At 44.6% G+C, this 18,944-nt stretch overlaps 1 protein-coding gene across 46 annotated transcripts in view; it reads left to right on the top strand.

Annotated features, from left to right (window-relative positions):
- RBFOX2 (RNA binding fox-1 homolog 2) overlaps positions 1-18,677 on the top strand; it is a 257,051-nt gene extending 238,374 nt beyond the window's left edge. For 16 of the 46 annotated variants that reach the window (XM_074326301.1, XM_074326298.1, XM_074326304.1 and 13 more), the window contains 5 exons: positions 11-50; positions 5,733-5,809; positions 9,447-9,535; positions 9,976-10,048; positions 11,701-17,222. In XM_074326301.1, the coding sequence (XP_074182402.1) occupies positions 11-50; positions 5,733-5,809; positions 9,447-9,535; positions 9,976-10,048; positions 11,701-11,755 (334 nt within the window). In that variant the 3' untranslated portion in view covers positions 11,756-17,222. Of the gene's footprint in view, positions 1-10; positions 51-3,345; positions 3,389-5,533; positions 5,566-5,732; positions 5,810-9,446; positions 9,536-9,975; positions 10,049-11,700; positions 17,223-17,272 lie in introns of those variants that run through there. The other 30 variants (XM_074326312.1, XM_074326311.1, XM_074326297.1 and 27 more) reach the window with 12 other exon arrangements.
- The last annotated feature ends 267 nt before the right edge of the window (positions 18,678-18,944 follow it).

The following is an 18,944-nucleotide window of genomic DNA, read 5'->3' as shown; positions in this document are numbered from 1 at the left end:
TTTTCTGCAGTGTGGTTTACCAGGACGGATTTTACGGTGCTGACCTCTATGTAAGTACACACACTGGGGCCTTCTCGACCCCATCCCCTGACAAGCCAGCCTTTTTTTTTCTGTTTCTTTGGTTTGGTTTGGTTTTTTTAAAATATAATTTATTTAATTTTTGTTTTCTTTTTCCATGTGGATATATATATTTATATATTTAAGAATGCAAGCATGCTTCTCTGCCACTGCGCTTACCCCTGGGTGCAAAAACTAAGCCTTTGGGTTTCCGGGTCGTTGCTAGAGTCAGTCTACTGGACATATTCTTTTCCCTTCCCTATACCTACAGATGTTCTGTGGATCACTACGGTATCTGCAAGACGAGCAGCAGGTCTACAGTCTTTTATTACTGTCGTATCATGTGCACACATAAAGGACAGGCTAGCTGAGCCCTAAGCCAACTCTTTCCCTTTTCTGCTTTTCTTTTCATTTCACATCCCTCTTTAGATCATTAGAGCCTCGATTTATATAGATGGTAGTAGGCTTTTGGAATTGTGTGTTTTCCTGTTTGACATACTTGGAGAGAGTACCATCTTGTGAAAGTGAAATAAGGAACTGATGCCAGTGAAAAGTGGGTAGTAATGAGAGGAAACCAAATATCCAGTTGCTTAAGGCCTTTCTTTATCAAAAGGGCCACAACCGGTGGGTCTCTTTTCTTAAAGAGACATCTAGAGAGAAATGAGTAGCAGAATTAGCAACCTAGACCCTTCTTATAGACACTGGCCTGGCATACAAGATTTGTTGATTTCCACCAGCCATGTTAACACGTAATCTATTACCAAAACTGTCTAGCTGTAGCTCAAGTCATGTGATTGGTTTGTCACGTGCTATTTAAAATATGGACAAAGTGATCTAACTGACAGTCACAATTTTTGAGTTTTGAAATCTTTTATTGGGACCTCTCCAAATGATCTTTTCTGAATGCAGGCTTGGTCTAACCACCAAATCACTAAGAAACAATTCTGTAAGAAAAGCTTGTCGGCTTGAAATTATCCCTTGGGCCTAGGTTACGATTGTCCAGAAATGCTTTCTCCACCCTTACCTCCCCAAATCAATAAGGGTACCATTTTAGTGAACTATCTTCACAGTCTGCCAGAGATTCTCTGGCAATCTAAAAATGTTAATGCATTTTCAGAATACACTCTGTGTATTGCAGGAAGTAGAGATAGGATAAAATGATCCTCCCAGGTACTGCAGGTGACTATACACACCTGTTCTGTGTACAGAAGACCTTCAAAGTATGCTCTAATTTGACAGATGCTTCAGGGAAACTTAGCCATAATTTGGTCCCAGCCCTCTCGCTTCATAGATAGTTTCTTAGAGAAATTGTTACTTACCCTGGATTACATAAGTGATTTGTATAGTTAAGCATAAAAGCCAACTAACTAATCCTTATTTCATTGCCTCTCTTAGTATTTAATTAAAATTCACATCTTTCCTCAGATGATTTTTCAAGAGGTAATGTAAGGTATTTTTTGTCCTGTGCTCACAATGAAACTTGAGGGTTAGGGAAATAAACCCTAGTTTTACACCAAATTACACTTTTCTAAATATACATATTTACATATGATCTTCCCATGTACATTCTCCCATATACATTAGTGTTCATATGCTCATGAATCTCATCTTTATGTTACGAGGTTGTTTTCTCAAAAGCTGGTCTATTAGACCCGCTTTCCATATGAATTATTTCTTGTCAAGTTTTTTTTCCTTTTTAATATCTTCCATGTTTGGTGATTTTTAAGTATGGCCTATTTCTACCTTATTAAGACTTGCCTGCTTCCACCTTGTTAAGTCAACCAACCATATATTTGTTGACAGTTCTCTCATTTCCTTCATTCACAATATATGATTTCATTTAGAGAAAGGATTTTTCTGTACTTGTTGAGAAAATACTCTTGCATATTTTTATCTACTTACTGGATTTCCTTATCGAGCTAAACAGAAATAATTCAGTAATCCAAAATTCTTTTTGACCTGCGACCCCTTGTTGATGAAAAGAATTAATAGTAATGTTATTATCATTTTTAGTTCCTGTCTTTTTTTCCCCCTTCTTCCGCCTCCTCCCTCCCCACTCCGGTTCAAGCCGTTGTTTCTCAGTCTAGGTGTGTAGGACACAGCTCCCTGGCCCGTGCTGGTCTTATGGGCCTTGCGCTCCTCCCGACTGAGGTAGTTGGTCTCCGGTCGTTGGTCAGCAGCTCACGGCAGCTCTTGCGGGCTGCTGGCCACTCAACGCTGGCCACCGGCTGCTCACAGCCCAGCTCCAGGGAGAACCATTGTTCACAATCTTAGCTGTAGAGGGCGCAGCTCACTGGCCCATGTGGGAATCGAACCAGCGACCTTGGTGTTGGGAGCTGGCGCTCCAACCACCTGTCCCACTGGGTGGGCCCTAGTTCCTATCTTAAAGCAGTTACTAGGAAGAAAAAAGTGGTCACTAGTGCTGAAATGATATCCAAAATCACTAATGAGAAATAAGAATACATTATGAGGTAACTGTTAAGTGAGGCCTAAACTAACTATAGCTTTTAAAACTTCATATCCCCTCCAGTTTCATTAAAGATTTCATGAAATATTACCCCCGGAGAAAAACAACTTTATATGCCCTATTCTGTATGTGAGGGAGCTAAGGGGGCTTCTTTAAAAACACAGAAATAAAAAAAAAACCTGTTGTTTTACCTTGAGTTTGTTCTGCTTCTCTCTGTACATTTTTCCATCTGTGGAAATCTGTCAAGGTTTGTTCAGCTCTTGTTTCCTCAGAAGGGCAGATTAGAAATACAAAGAGTGAAGGGTTTATCTAGTATCAAAAGAACGCTGAACCATAGCTTGAAGAGATGAAATGAGAGGAAAGAGTTTAGGTTGCTGATTTTGTTTAAAGTTACATTAATTTAGGTTATTAGTTGTGGAAGTTTTGAAAATCTCTTTGCCTGCTCTAGTCTTAGGCCATAACCCCTGCTAGCCATTGCCTTCCTTTCTGTTGCTTTTATGGCACGTTCCTCTCTGGAGAACTGATCTAGCAATTGTGCCCATAATTTGTAAGGTGACCCCCCTGGGATAAGACTTGAGAGAGTAGCACATAGAGTGTATCCACCCACCCCTCTTTTCTTGTGATCGATAGAATTAGGCATGGTTCACCCTAATTCACTTTCTAAATGGGATAACAAACTGCTCCTAATTCTCCTTCTGTGAAAAGCATGCTTGCATCGAAAGGAAAGAAAAGGCTGGTGGGCCCCTAAGCGGGCTTTTTGTATGATTGTTTTCCTTCCACAGCTGTGTTTTTTGAACTGCTCTTCCTGTGTTCTGTTATAGAATAGTCTTACAGGAACCAATCATTAGCGCTAAAATACCTCAGGTAGGAGTGCCAGTGTGACCTGCCAATCAATCAGATTGTGGATTGCAGTGAACAAAAATTGAATTATACTAACCATTCCAGCTCCACGTTAGAGATGGGAACAGAGGCTTTTTTGGACAATCAAGACTTGTGAGCGTGTGATCTAAGCCCTGCTACCTCAGCAGTGCACACAGTCAAGTTCCATACATGATGGCACTTCCTCCGAAATTAAATGTTCCTTTCCCATTGTCACATATCCACACCGGGCGTGTTCTATGCACTGTCCCATCACTGCCACTTCTTTTAGTTTGTCAGTTCTGTTGAACAGTGGTGTTTAAACTGGTCTTTTATATTTGGAGATCTTAGCAGTTGGGGACATTTTCTTACTACTGTGAAAGAAATGAGAAAGGGGAGGAAGTAGAATCTTTCCAAACAGGACTCATGAATCCCAAATTGGGCCCTATAGTGAAATCGTACTAGTAATTGGACTGTGCTCCTACATAAAATAGAAGTTGCCTTAAAAATCTACATATATTGGGACTGTAAAATGGAAACATGTATTTCCCTTCCTCTTTTCCTTTCACCTTAAAACAAGATCAGTGAGCCCGTTTGGATAATAATACACTGTTAGAAGGTTTGCTGATAGCTGGATGCTAGAAAAAAGAAAGCAGTGGATAGCTTTTCACAGTTGAGTTAGTTAATTTATGTAGGTACCCAGCAAGATTTTAGAAATGAACTATGGGAGATGTGGACTAGTAGAGTGTTCGAAAGGTTTAATTCATGAAAGATGATCTCTCATCTATCGTAGAAGTAGCAAGTGAGAGGTATTAAGTTCATCTTAGCAATTTCTTCTTTTAACCCCAATTTTAAATAATCATATGATAAAATCTAAATACCTTAAATTTTTTTCATAACTACTTTTCTAAGTAGATAGGTCTCTCAGCATAGCAGTATTTCATTAAGTTCTTGTATTCACGTCTGTGTTATTCACAATCAAAGGTGCCACGTTGCCCTGTCTCTTTAGGAGAACTCAGCTCCTAAGGAGAGCAGTCCAGAGCAGCAGCTCCCAGCTGGAGTGGGGAGGAGGTGAGGGACAGGAAGGAATTAGGATCCTGTTGGGACAAGTGACACAGTCTGCAGAGGTGCAGCAGTCAGCCCAAACCGGGTGGGCAAGATTTCTGCCCTCTGTGCTACAGTGATTGTGGCATCACACCTGCCATTCTCCCTGCACACCTGCCCCCACTCCTCTTGCTCTGTAAATCTACATACCACATACAGGAACAAGCTTTCTCATTTTGTCTGCTGGTCTTGAAATACACACTTCTCCTCAGTGTCACATAATGTCATTGTCTTCCAGGTAGAACGAAGGTGTCTTGACATCACATGCTCACCAAAGTCCTGTTTTAATGTAAACCTAAAACAAAAATATAATAAAATTAAAGGCTAGGTTAAAACCAAGATGAGGGGAGAGTCTGCCAGTGTGAGATGAAGCTAACAGATACGCAGATAAAGGTCAGATATAAGAGGGACAATATGTAGAACCCTTCCATGTTGTTCCAGTTTAAAACACAGCTGCAGAACTGTGCAGAAAAAATATGTGGTCAGTGTGGCAATGTTACAAAGTTAATTAGACGATCAAGTAGGGTCAGAGTGCAGTAGGGAATCCCTAGGAGGTGACATTGAGTCGTGGAACCCCGAGACTTGAACAACAAAAGGCTCTTAAAGGTAATAGCATTCCCTTTGAAAAAGCTGGAAGTGGAAGGCAGGGACGTGTTATGGCTGTGTGCAAAGACACAGCGCTTAAACAGGAAATACCTTAGAAGAACACTGGGATCAGAAGGTGTGGGTGCTGAGAGGGCAAGCTTACAAGTGAGTACTGCGTGTCAGGACAGAGGCCTGTTGTCAGGGTCAGGAAGGGGGTAAAGGGAGTGGTTAGCGTTGGGCTGCCCTGATGGGGGACACTAGGAGTCATTCAGAATGAATTATAAAGGAATAAGAAAGTCACTGTTTTTAAAGGGGCATGTGTATATTTGGGTCAGGCTTAGCCATGCCAAATTTATCCAGCTATCAGGGTTCCAAAAAGCTGTCCGTGTGTGCCCTCCTACATTAGGGTGTGCTGTGGCCATGCTAATCCCCATTTTTTGTTTTATTTCAAATCACACACAGATAGAATCTGCAAACTGCTTCAGATCAAACAGGTCTGATTGTGTGTAAATACATATGTCCTTTTTAATTTTTATTAATGGTTGCTTCAGTTTTGCATCAGTGCATGGTTAAAAGCAATACACATCAGCTATTTCATGACTTCATATCTCCAAATGAATTATTTCTCCTCTTTTTTTTTTTTGTTTGTTTGTTTGTGCAGTCAGCTGAAGAAATGTTAACATCTCACTCTAAATCTCTCAGTGGAGTCTCTGTTCCCTTCTCTGATATAACAGATGGGTTACTGCTTGTTATAATTATTAACATTGTGGTGTGGGCCAGGGCTAGGGTGGGCAAGATTTACTATTTCTTTGGGCTGGGGAGGGGCCAGTCGTTAGGGTATGGAATGTTAACTCAAGTGGTGACTGACTGTTTCCGTAATACCAGGTCGTTGTGGCTGCACGCTCTAGTAATTGAGGCTGTGTACTTCACCGAGCTTGTGGTAGAGCCTAGGGCAAACCGCTGTCCCAAGAGAATGCTGGGATAGATAGAGTTAGCCAATACGAGTCTGAACGTGGTGATTTTGCTGGTTGTTTTAGCTCCAGATGTTGGCATGCTTAGTTTTTAATGTGATTAATAAATGTGGCGCCATCTCCCCTCCCCACGCCTGAACTCTGTCTCTCCTACCCCCTCCCCCACCTGTGTTCCTTTTGAAAAACTTAAGAAACAGTAATGAAAACCTTGGTGTTTCAAACTGCACTTTGTTCTCATGTTCTCTAAAAGACTTCAGATTTGCTCATAGAAGTGAAATTGAGAAAAGGTTCTCAGCCAGGAATCTTTATGCACTCCAAAATCCAGAAAACAGATAAATGGATCTGAATTTTCTTGGTCTTATATTTTATATTATATGATGTATTTTGTTGAATAACAGAAATACTTTGGAGTAAGAATACCTCTAAGAGGAGTAAATCCATGATACACAATTTAATTTTTCTAATTTTGGGGTAGCCATCGATGAATTACCAGATTAGTTTATTAGAATGTTACCCGACCGTCCTAAACATAGATGTCCTGTAGAGAGCCTCTCTGTAGCTCCATTAGCATAAAGTAATCAGGAGAGTAGTCATGTTGAAATATCTACTTCAAAAAAAATTAATGTCGTTTTTCTTCTTGAGCCTTTTATTGTCAATAAAATGTTTGCACCCCTGTCCAGTTTTCCTGAATTTGAATAGCAGAGAACCCACGCCCATCCAATTCAAACTCCAGAGTCAGAGTTCACTTGTAGTGGTAGCAGGAAACTACTGCAGAGAGAGTCTCTCTGCGCCCTTCTGGCTTGGAAGGAAGCTTCTTTCCCACAGTGACCCATTTCGAATGGTTTTGATTAACAATAACATCACCCCCAAAGCACTGAGGTTCTCATGGCTTCTCGCAGGAAAGTGAGGGCAAGTGGTTCCATCAGGAACCTCATTCAGAACTTTTTTTTCCAGAATTAGCAATACAGCTCCAAGCTGTATTGATTTGATATACTCCCCAGTAACTGAGTTACTGAGTCTGGTCAGTACTTTTGAGCCTCAGAATCCCTTAATGAGAATATATACCTCTGCCCTCTGGCACAGAACTTCAGTTTTTAAGTGTTTTACTCAAGTAAACATGAATTGGGCTTTAACTGCTTTTATTATCTTGACTGTTTATCATTTTAAACCTGTTTTGGTGTTGGAGTGAATGCTAGAGAGCAGCCACGTAAGTGCTTGTTGACCACATTGTCCTGATTCACCCAGGAGTTTTGCTAAAGATAACTCTGCTGTAGACTTCACAGTAGCAAACTTTAATTCTAAGCTAATAACACCATCTCTAGTTACAATGAAAAATCGAGCCTTTCAGATCTATTTAAAGCTTAAAATTTCAACTATAGGGATTAGCTGTTTTCTTAGCAAATGCTTTTACTGCCTCATTTCCTCTTTAAGGTAGAGAGACACTTCAGTGAGTTTATAAATAATGTCCTCACGCATGTGTATAGGTTGCAGCCTGGATGGACGGCTGTGCTCACGTTGATCTGACCTGCGCATTCCCACACACCTGGCTAGAAGTTAAGCCACGTGCTGGTCACAAACAGCCCTGAGGTTGCTTCCTGCCCTGTCCCTCCCTGTTCATTACCACTTCATTGCCAGGGTTTGGTAACATTAATTAGAATTTTCTTACCTATATGAATATCTGTAGAAGAATGCATAGTTGAGAAAGAAATGTTGCCTTTTCTAAGTGAGTCCCTTGAAGAACACAGAAGGAATATTACATACCCACTGAAAGCCAAGCAGGGATTTTTCTTTTTTAATGTACATTGGAGCTACTTCTGATGACTTCAGGCAGATAAATTTAAAGAGCAAGAGTAAATTTCCCCCCTCAGTGTAGTTTCTTCAGTTGGAGAAAACAATTTATATAAGAAAGAAGCAAAAAGCTTTAGAAGCCTTTAAGAAATTACAGCTATTTCTAGAATACGGTCTGAACAGAAATCAAAGCAGCAGTTTGCACATCAGATGGCTAAGAAGAGCAGGGGTTCCCTTAGATAATACTTGCTATCAATCCTAAGAAATGATATAGAAGTAAATTTGAAATTTCTTGTGTAGATTTAGCACAATTGAACATTTGAAGGAATAGAAAATAGAAAGCACGGGGCAGAAGGCTTCAGATGTCCATGAGAAATGCACTCACTAATCTACAGAAAAACTGTGCTGTCGTTCACGAATGAAATGGTGTCAGAATGGACCAGTTAAACATAACATTTGACAAGGAAAGGCAATACTAAAAATTCACACCTGCATTAATTTTAGATAAAATAGATGAATTCTAGAAGGATAAAGAAAAGAGAAAAGCGAGGCTTGCCACTTTCTAATAGCCTGCCTCGTGTGGCAGCTGTTGTGATGCCTTTGGACTACTTTATGAAGGAGCGCATTGGTTCACCCTGACAGTGAAACCCTTGGCAGTATTAGATTCATCGAAACTAGGGTGGAACGGCAGGACCTCAGCGTTTGAAACTCCTTAGCACTGAGGATGTTTGACCCATTGGAAGAAAAGCTCCCGAGCTTGCTATGAAATCAGGATGTGACAATGTCAGAATCTGTTAAGGAAGGAGAATACATGCAGTTAAAACACTTTGGGCTGGGGCGGTTCTTAATCTATTTGAATACAGCCAAAGGAGTCTCAGTGATTTGTAATCTGATTTCCCTGAGTCTCAAATACAGATTGGAGCTGACAAACTTTTTCTGTAAAGGGCCAAGTGGTAAATATTTTCCATTTTGTAGGCCATGCGGTCGCTGTCACAACTACTTTCAGAAACAGGTGGCAAGTTACATTGGCTCCCAGACTAAAGTTTGCCAACCCGTGATTTACCCCGGTTTTTCCTTCTAAATAGTGCCTATCTTAGCCTCTTGGCAAATGTGCTAGGTCGATGGAGCACAGCACTGTATGGGGGGCTTTCTGTTACACACTGTAGTCTCTCGGCCGTAAATCAGGGTACGCATCAGGGAATCCAAAGTTAACACACATAAATTTAATATGTTTTCATTCTATAACATACACTTCCGTTGGTTCTCCCAGCTCCCTCTAAGTACTTTCCCTGTTGAAAGTTCCAACAGAGACTGTGAAGTAAGACAGATCCAAACTCTTATCTTCATTTCTTAAATTTGAGAACAGCCACCCCCAATGTAGTTTATTTTTGTGACCGTCACAAATTGGCTATCCAATCCCTGCGTCGGGTGGCGCTTACTCTTGTACTGGAGAAATAACATGTAGACTGATGCAGTTTGAAACATTCTCTTCCCATGTGTGTGTCTGTGTTTGTGTCTGTCCCTGTGTCTGTCGGTCTGCGTGTGGGTGGGTGTGTGTCCGTCCGCCCTCCCATGGGGAGAGGTATCTGTAAAGTCAGTTCTCTTTTCTCCTGTAGGGCGGATATGCAGCCTACAGATATGCACAGCCCGCAACTGCGACCGCAGCCACGGCTGCTGCAGCCGCTGCCGCCGCGTACAGCGACGGGTACGTACGACGGCAGAGCGAGCACTGCGCCGGCCCCAGGCGTCCCCCTCTCTCCTCCCTTCACTTCCAAAACGGCCCCTCGCCCGGCGCTGCCCGCAAACCCTAGTCTTCCGCAGGCCTTCTCCCAGGGGCCTCTGTCGTGCCCGACGCAGGTGGCACTGACTCTTCCACCTCCATCTCCTTCGCTTGGCTTTGATGCCAGTCTCCCTGTTTGTCATGTCCAGCTCCCTTCTTTTCCATTTTAGAGAAGTACTTCAGAATTTTTCAGAGTACTGCATTTAGGAGTAGAAATAGGAAGATTTTGTTTTCCACTCTGCCAGTTTCCTAATAACATTCCAAGACCAAGTTACTCAGAATATTAGCACAGTAAACCCTTGATTTTTTATTTTATTTTATCACTGTCGTTTCTTTCTCTCCCTGATTGTATTTCTTCTTTGCAGTTATGGCAGGGTGTACACAGCTGACCCCTACCATGCCCTGGCCCCTGCCGCTAGCTATGGAGTTGGCGCTGTGGTAAGTATAAGTATCATTTTTTTAAAAAACATGTTACTCCTTGTAACTTTTACCGACAGCCTACAAGGTGTCTAGGGAGGTAATAACTTTAGCCCTTCTTCTGTTACCAAAGTATTAAAACCACATAGGGCTATCTGGATTTCACATGACCTTCTTTTCCCATGTGTTATAGTACAAGCCACACGGCTCGGTTAAGGACAGAACCGCGTGAACAGTGAGTCTGCCCTGAGTAGCAGCACTGTTCGGGAGAGAAAGAAGGGAACAGGTTGATGTTTCATACTGGCTCCAATGTTGGACGCACGCCTGTGGCATCGTTTTATTGACAGCAAAGACTTCAGGGCATAAGACTCTCCGATTTTCTCAGGAAGCTTTTCAAAAATCTGAATGTGTCTTAAGTGTCAAATGCAGATGCCAAAAGATGTCCCTGCTCGTCCTAAGCTTTCTGGGAGACAGTGTTAGAAGTCACCAAGTGAACACCTTACAAAGATATTTTACTAGTAACATCTGTGGCAGAATACAGTCTTTTCATAGAAATAAACAGAAAATCCACAGAGCTCGTCTAGAATAATCCCTCCTAACCAAACTCGAATCCTCACTGCAGTAGTTTTGTGTTGACCTGGACGCCTCCATGTCCAGTCATTGGGACTCACGGGCTCCTGCAAAGACAGGCCTTTCCGCAGTGACACCTCCTACTTCCAGACATTCTCTGCAATCCGAAACGTACCTGCCTAGGGACAGAGACAGGTGTTCGAGAGGGGGTCAGAATGATACCACATTGAAGACGTAAAGGAATGTGGGAAAGCCCGTCATTGTCTCACACTAAATTTCTACTGATGAAGATTTGTGGGAGGAAGTAATAGGGTCCCAGGGCAGGGGGTACAGGAGGGTGGGTAATGTTAGAACTGAGGTAGAGACATATAATGTAAAGTCATGGAGTTCCTGAGGTTTTGTTTACTGCCAGCATCACGTAAGCCCTATACTGAAAGACTGACCCAAGGAGAGCTGTGTTCCTAGGGAACGTTTATTTGAAAAAGAGCAGCCATTAAGTAAAGATAAAATGAAGGAATAAAGCCCAGTTTAAAACCCCAGTTACAAATACGTATAAATTCAGATATGTCAAGAAACAACCTATCGGTGTTATTTTATAGATTATAGAGGAAATAGGCTTTGTTAGTTGAGAGATAGACTCAGGTTTAAATGCAGCGCCATCTCAAACATGGGATATGACAGAGTGGTCAGCAGTAACGTGCGCTCCACTGACAGGTAACACAGAAGAAGGTAAAGTCAGTCTGCTTTAGGTCACGATTGTAATGCTGTGATCAAGGTAAACAAAGACCTGTGCTTTTAAAAATCAAACTATGACAGACCTAATTTTGCACTGCATTGAGTTTCCCTTCTGGGCTAATTTGCGTAAATAACGAAATGAACCGTTATCATACTCTCTCCTTGAGAACATCAGGTCAGCTCTGGTTTGAGCATCTTACAGGCAGAAGTTGGTTTCCTAATTTCACTGCCCCAGGCAGTAAATAATCAGCTGCTTTGAAGCTTCTAAAGAAGCTGTTTTTCCAAATCCCTTCTTAGGACAGTTTTCTTCATTTTTAATGCTTCTCTCATCAACCTTTTAATTATTTTTATGTCTTTAATTACTGCAGGCGAGTTTATACCGAGGTGGCTACAGCCGATTTGCCCCCTACTGAAGTGACGTGAGACCCCTGCAAATGGGACAGCCCCCCCAGTTCATGAGGCCTGGCTATTGCAATATTTACTAGTAGAGGAACTCTATAGCAAGATGAAGAGGAAAAACAAACAGACAAACAAACAAACAAACAAAAAACACAAAAAAAGAGAGAATACTTTTTTATACCTCACTATGTTCTTTGAATATGTATTTTTCCTTTAAATTTCTGCCTTTAATTCTTTTGTTCCAAAGATTGTGCATTTTTTCTTTTTTTTCTTTTTTTTTTCCTTTTTTTAACTGTGGTAAAAAAAAAAAAAATTAATGCATTTCCATGTCTGTATGTCCGTGCTTAGCTTATTCTATCAATCACGGAAGAGGCAGTTAATGAGGAAGGAAAGACATTAGGAGCCGATAAATGCATGTGATCAGAAATCAGCAGGCAGAATTACCAAAGTGTATCTGGTGCTGAATGGCTGGGGGACAAACAGAAGTGGAAGAGATCTTCCCACTGCAGGACATTCTTCTTGTCTTCTGAGTTTCTGGTCTTTGGCAGGCAGTTCTGATGGGCTGTGGCAGGAACCCATAAGCTGAGAGATGCTAGCAATTCGTGCTTGCAAAGCAGGAGAATTAAAAAGACGCTTTCCTCTCCTCTTCCCTCCTGTCTTCTCCATTCTTTTTACAATCATCTTACACGCACAGCCTGAGACAGTTGGCATAGTTTTTGGAATTATAGTATTAATATTTCCAAACATGCTCTCAGACTGTGGATAATAAACACCTCATTAGGAAACCAATCTCAGAATGAACTCTGGAGTTTGAAAAAGATTATTCTTTTCTTTCCTGTCATCCTAGCAATCCTGCCGGGCTTCTTCCCCTTTCATTGAACCACAGCTTAGTTCAAGTATCCTTTTATTAACACCCTGCTCCCATGTCCTCAAGATTCAGGAATTTAGAACCCAGGGACAGGAGAGTAAATAGCCGGTGGCCAGGTTTCCTCCAGGGATCCGGGCCCAGCTTGAGGGTTAGAAGTACAAACTGTCGAGAAGCCAGTAAAGAGGCTGAGGAAGAGAAAGGCATATTAGACAGTGTGTAGCAAGGCCGATAGTCCCGATCTTTCTCTCGCATCAGAAAGTCAGGACAAAGTATAAAACATATAATAAAGACGGTCTTGGCAGAAGATAAAGCACAGAGTCCTCGGTCAACTGTCCCTGGCAGTTTTGGTGAGTAGGGCATGTAAGGGCAGGCAAGGCACTTTGTACTAGCTCCAAAGCCATAGGAATTTTCATCTTCCAGAGCCTTTAGGAGTCACTTCTCTTTCCACAGTCTTGAGCCCTCGTGGTCCTTCCCCCCAGCTTCTCATTATCCTCCAAAGACATCCCAGCTGAGCACCTGGACCCTACAGGGCATGAGGTGCGGAGCCCCCGGGGCTGCTCCCCTCCCGGACTGAAGGAGGGTCTGAAATGGCCAGAAAGCATGTGGCGGCCATGGCAGGGAGTCACCTGGCTTCAATTTTATGTGTGTGTTATCAAGGCAGAGGAGAAAGTGATTCTCTTCTAGCAGTCAGCTATAGTGATACAGGCAAGGGCCCTGCAGCATTTCCAAAACGAAGGTATTAGAAAACAGAAAAGCGCGGCCTGCTGGCTCCCTGGTCTAGTCACATGGTACTAGGGTGACCTTTCACCCAAGGGACAGCTGCTAAAGGGAGTAAGTCAGAGACATGGAGCTTTTGGTCTGTTATGGCTTTGTTTTGGGGTTTGTTTTCGGGGTTTTTTTTCACTCCTGCCTCCACACACGTTCTTGACTGATACTGATTTAAAATGACTGACATACGACAGCATCAAGCATTCTTTGTAAGCAGAGTAACGTATCTGGGAAGGACTGGCCTGTCGTGTACATTATATCTCTCTTCCCTTCAGAATCCTCTCTCTCCTAGTAAGGGGCACAGAGGCTGTACCTGAAACTAGGGGAGACATCAAGGAAGCTAGAGGCCTCGATGCAATTCTTACTGATTCTAGGGAGGAATGCATAGAATAAGGGACACCAAACTGCCCGATCCATTGGCCACTTTTTAATGGTTCCCCTCCCAAGCCAAAGTTTGGTTTGTTGCTGTTAAGACAATTTTTGTTGTATGTATATAAATATTTTAGTTAGAGGAGGGGGGATGGGATGTGGGGCTTTCACAGTTCTAGGGAATGGGGGCAGGGAGAATTTTTTTCTTTCTTTCGCTTTTCTTCTGAGGGAGAGCTTTTACTGACTACAGAAACAGAAATTTCGTATCATGTTCAATAGTGGCCATTCTTACAAAACGGCAAGCCACTGCTCAGTGGAGACGAGGCCAAGTTCTAAGTGGTGTGTGTGTCCGCACAGAGGGGGACAATAGGACAATGAGTGTAAGAGTCTGTTCTTCTCTTTTCCAGAAAGAGATAGGGAGGGTGGGAAAGGTAGAGAAGGCAGCCGCGCGGCCCTTTTAACAGGCAGAAGCTTGAGCCGGAGGCACCGTGTGCGCATTCAGTTCAGCTGGTTCTGACTGAGGACCGGAAGGCCAGCTCCGCGTCTTCCGGCGGCTTTCCGCTGCTCTCCCGTGGCTGGTTCTGGTACTGCTTCCTCCAGCTCCCTTTGCTGAGAAAGACTAAACAGAGCTCTGCTCTTCCCGAAAGGGCCTTTGGTGTCCGGTGTCAGCACTGACCTAGGGCCCTTGTAAGCACCTAGATGGGACGGCATTGACCTTCCTGCCTGTCTTTGAACTTGGACTCCATACAGTCAGCTTCGTCAGGAGCAGGTGCTTCCGAGCATCAATGCTTGTAGATTCCCGACTCGTTCCCATTGGACTAAGCAACAGTCAGAAGAGAGTTTGGCATCTTGGGCGTTCGTTCGAGGATGTTGGCTGATAATTCCAGAACACTTACTGATGCTGAATCACAGTGCGGGGATGACGTCAACAGCTTTACTGCAGCTCATGATGGGGACTTTCCACACTAAGCATCTCACTCTTAGAAGCTGGGCTCCTTTAAGGAGACCGCGAGTGAAAACCTTTCTCTGAATAGTCCTCTTTCGGCCCAGAGAGCTGTCCTGAGGTCTTTTCCAGAATTCCTTGTATCACATAGTCTAACTCCCATTCACCCTGGCCTGCCATTGTGAGTCGTCATGTTCAAGGCTCTCAGGTGTTACAAAACCTACTTTCCTCATCATCCTCCAACAGCCACAGTTAGAATTGAGCCGATCTCATTTTTCCTTGGGGAAAAAAAGGGGTCTGGGCCTCAACTCTTAGTTTAAAAGGAGCTAGTGGAAATCAGTAGAAATCAACGATAGCAGCTTTTCCTCAAAAGGGACCCCTTGGGCTGAGCTGCTCTTGTTTCGGTTATACTGTCCTAGAGACGGAGCAGATAAGGCGGGACTCCCCATCACCCTAGAGCCAGTCACGGAGCCTCCAGGTAGGAGGGAGGTGTGGACTTGGGGTGGAAGCAATCCAAGGATGAGCCAGGAGGGCTTGATAAACCCCCTTCCCTCCCACAGGAGAACGAGGCCAAGCAAGGAACAGTCTGGAAGACACTAGACATGCACGGAGGCAAAGGGGGCCTTGTTTGAACCCTCCCCTTTGGCCAAGTCCAGCCCCTTCGCTGCTGCTTGCCACCTTCTAGCACAGTAACATTTGCAGAACTGCAGGTGTTTTTCCCCCAGATAATAGGAGGAAAGGGACTTTGGGGGGTGGGGAAGGGGTAGTGGTGTTTTAAAAGCATAAGTTACCTGTTTGCACTGTTTTAAGATAGGAAAAGAATAGTGGGCAAGGTGAACATCAAACGTAAATTTGTGTTTTTATTTTGTCATGCTCTTGAAAATGTTTGACCATTTGTAGTATACACCAGTGAAACTTGATTCTCTGTTGCGTAAAACACTATTATTATTTTTTGTTACTGTCAAAAGCCTCTTCCTCCCTCTCCCTTTTCCTCTGTTCTTCCTTCATACTTGCTTTACTGATCAACCATGCAGTAGCCATGCAAGAGCTAGAGCACGAAGCGGGGCCCTTCCCACGTGGGCTGGGGCCCTGGCCAGCGCGTGCCCTCTGCTTTAGGGGGTGCAGTGCACGCAGTCCCTGGCTCCTGTCTTTAAAATAAGACCGACAGACCAGACTACAGCAGGTTCTCAAATTCCTCAGTCACGTGCTCTCGGAAGGCCGGGCCGCGGGGTGGAGGAAGACCTCAAGACGCAGTTGGCTGTCGTGGCTGAGTTCTCACCATGTTACCGGCACTGTAGCCAGTTACAGTTTACTCAGGAAACCGGTAGATCAATTCAGCCATGGTAGTGCTGGTTGGCAGGAATTGGTAACTGAGAGAACTGCTCATCAGCCAAAAGTCAGACCTTGCCTTTAAGGAGACTGCCAGCGAGGAACTCGGGCCTGTCCGTCTGGTGGTCCCGTCCATGCCGGCGTTGTGAGGGCTCGGCTCACACTGGCCAGCTGAAAGGGAACGTTGGTTCTCTTTTCTCTCCCCACCCCCGGCCCCTGGTACCGACTCCAGAGTCCCAAGGGGTCCCTGAGTTTTTGAATTTTTAAAAAATGTTTTTTGGTTTGGTTTTTCCGGGGACTGATAAGTGCTTTAAGCAATGTCTATACCCCATCAAGACTCCCAGCTTAGTCATTTTCTGGTATTTTTCTGTTCACAGTATTTTTGTGTGTGTGTGCTTGTTTTGGCAGCTCATTTTGGCTGTATTATATATCGAGTGATGAATTGATCCTCTTTTTTCCCTGAGGGATATGAATTGTTTTCTCTTGTGTTATAATTCTGCTTGTGAGTAGCTGGAGCAACCTGGGGCTGACACACGTAAGCTAGGGCTGCAGAGTGCTGAGAGCAGGAGGGTTCGCTTGTCACTGACATGCTGGCCTCCCTGAGTCTCTTGAGCTCTTCAGTCCAAATCTTTGCAAGGCTAAAAAACGCCACAGAACCTCTCCTCTCCCCATCCCCCACCCCCATGGCAGGGACTGAACCATCCCTACTTGCAACATGCAGTTTCTCCAGCCCCCTCCCATTGCCATGGCGAAACAGGTACCTTTGGGGCATGGGGGCATCACATGGGATGCTTGTATAATTGACCACCTTGCCTTCTCTCCCACTCCCTCCCTTCTCCCCAGAATCACTTCCTAGGACACCCGAGCTGCTTGCCCAGGGTCCTGTTTCCCTGCGAATTCCAGAGAAGCACCCCAGGGCTTTGTGACAGTCTCTGATTCCCTCCCCTTCTCGTTAAGAATCATATTGTATAGTAGCTTTCAGACCATACAGTATTCATTGGGTTACTCCTATTATTATCAAGTAGCTGGAATTGTGAAGGTCGGAGTAGTTAGATCTTTAGCTTTTATTCCTTATTTTTTTGTATTACTATCCATGTGTATAAATTATTGATCATGTTGCTGGCTTTTATAAACTCTAAGCGAAGGAGGAGCGCTGCCTCTGCCTTTGCAAATGGTAATGAAGCACTGTTTTTAAATAAAAGAGAGAAACACCATTCTTCGGCCTGTGTGTATTGATCCCCATCCCTGTTGCCTCCTCCTAAAGATACAACTTGGATTTGACTTCTTAAGATGGAAAAAAGACGGCGGCAAACCAGCAGTGCTTCCTGGTAAGCCAGGAGGTCAGTGAGGCAAGGCTGCGGCGCGGGGAGCTTCTCTCTGTGGCTTCCTCCAGCTCATGAGCGCTAGTCTTTGCAGAAGCTGTTTCTCATGCTTCCGCCTCTGAAAACTCCTTTCAGGTTCACGACTTCACCTTTCATCCTCTCCTGGACTCCTAGCTGCCCCCCTCACCATGCCTCAGACTGCCGTCCACTCCCCGGGGCCCAGTCGGCCCACCTGACCTCCTGCCTGCTGCCTCTGCCACTGCTTTCCCCTGGCTCCGGGCCACCTCCTTATGTGTAGGAAATGCTCCTCCCAGAGTCCCACCTGGCTCTTTTCTTTCTTACCTGTGCTTCCTCAACTATCCCTCCTGCCAGTCATTCCCAAATGTCTGACCTTCCCAGTAAATCTCCAACTCCTTAACCTCACTCTGAGCAGCATGACCCTTCCTGTTTCATGGAGAAGATGGAAGCCATCACTCGGGATCTCCCTGAATGAACTTTTTGCTGCCAAAATGACTGTAGACACCTGAATTGCGTTCACACCCATTCTTTCTCCTCCCTCCTGTTCTACTGGAAGAGGCGTTCGTTTCAGGAGCTGCCCCCTCACCTGTGCTCTGCATCCCATCCTTTCCCTCCTCAGGGACCTTGCTTTGTTGTCCCCTACCGCGTGGGTAACCTTTCTTCTCCCAGTGCCTATGGCAAGCGAGCATGCTTAGATCTTTGAACACATTAGGAAATAATTTTGCAAGATCCCACGCCCTCTCCTTTACTGCAAACTTCTGGAATAAGTTTCTGCCCGCTGAGTCCACTAACTTGCTCTTCACCCTGCTGCCATCTGGCTTCTCCCTCCAGGACCCTGAAGCAGCCCCCTTGTGATGACAGCAAATGGACACCTCTGGGTGCACTTGACCATTGGCATTCAGCACTGGCACGTATTCTCAAGACCCTTCCACTCGCGTGTCGGACTGTGACAGGCTGAGGGGAGTGAGTTCCTTCACTACTGCCGCCCAGTACAAGCCAGCATGTCTGGCCACGGTGCCTTAGCTGGTCCTGGCCCCCCTGCTTCCACTGTTTGCCCAGCAGCACCCATCGCCTGTGTCTGGTCTCTAAACAGCCACTGTTGCCACGTACATTGTGTCATGATGTGCTTCTGGACAAAACAGCCCCTGGTCAGCTCCCAGCCTTTGTCCCGTCTGCAAGGCCCTAGGTAAGGGTCCCTGCTGGTGTATTTGTTGTCTCCCTGTCGTAGGATGTGAGCACCTGGGGCTTCGGAGCTTCGATCTGTTCACTGCTGTATCTCCAATGCCTGGCACATAGAAGCAATCAATAAATCTTTGTGGAATTACTGTTCTCCGTTTTTTACGCAAAGTGAGACACAGCTCCTACCCCGCCTCCCTCCCGTCCATATTGCCGCCCCCAGTGGTAACAGCGGACCCTTCCGGAGCACTGCTGCGAGCCCTTCACATACATGGGTCCGGTCTTCCCAGGCAGCCCCAAGGCGAGTGCTTGCGGGGGGCACTCCCCCTCAGGCCTTTCTGGCTCCCACCCGTCTTGCCAGCTGTGCCACCAGGCTGCTTCTGGGGTTGTTTGCAGCAAGTAACCTTGAGGCATAAGGTA

The sequence above is a fragment of the Rhinolophus sinicus genome, linkage group LG02 (assembly GCF_036562045.2).
Source record: "Rhinolophus sinicus isolate RSC01 linkage group LG02, ASM3656204v1, whole genome shotgun sequence".
Taxonomy (NCBI): Eukaryota; Metazoa; Chordata; class Mammalia; order Chiroptera; family Rhinolophidae; genus Rhinolophus; species Rhinolophus sinicus.
The sequence above is the reverse complement of the archived record's forward strand: the minus strand, read 5'-3'. Positions and strand labels throughout refer to the sequence as shown.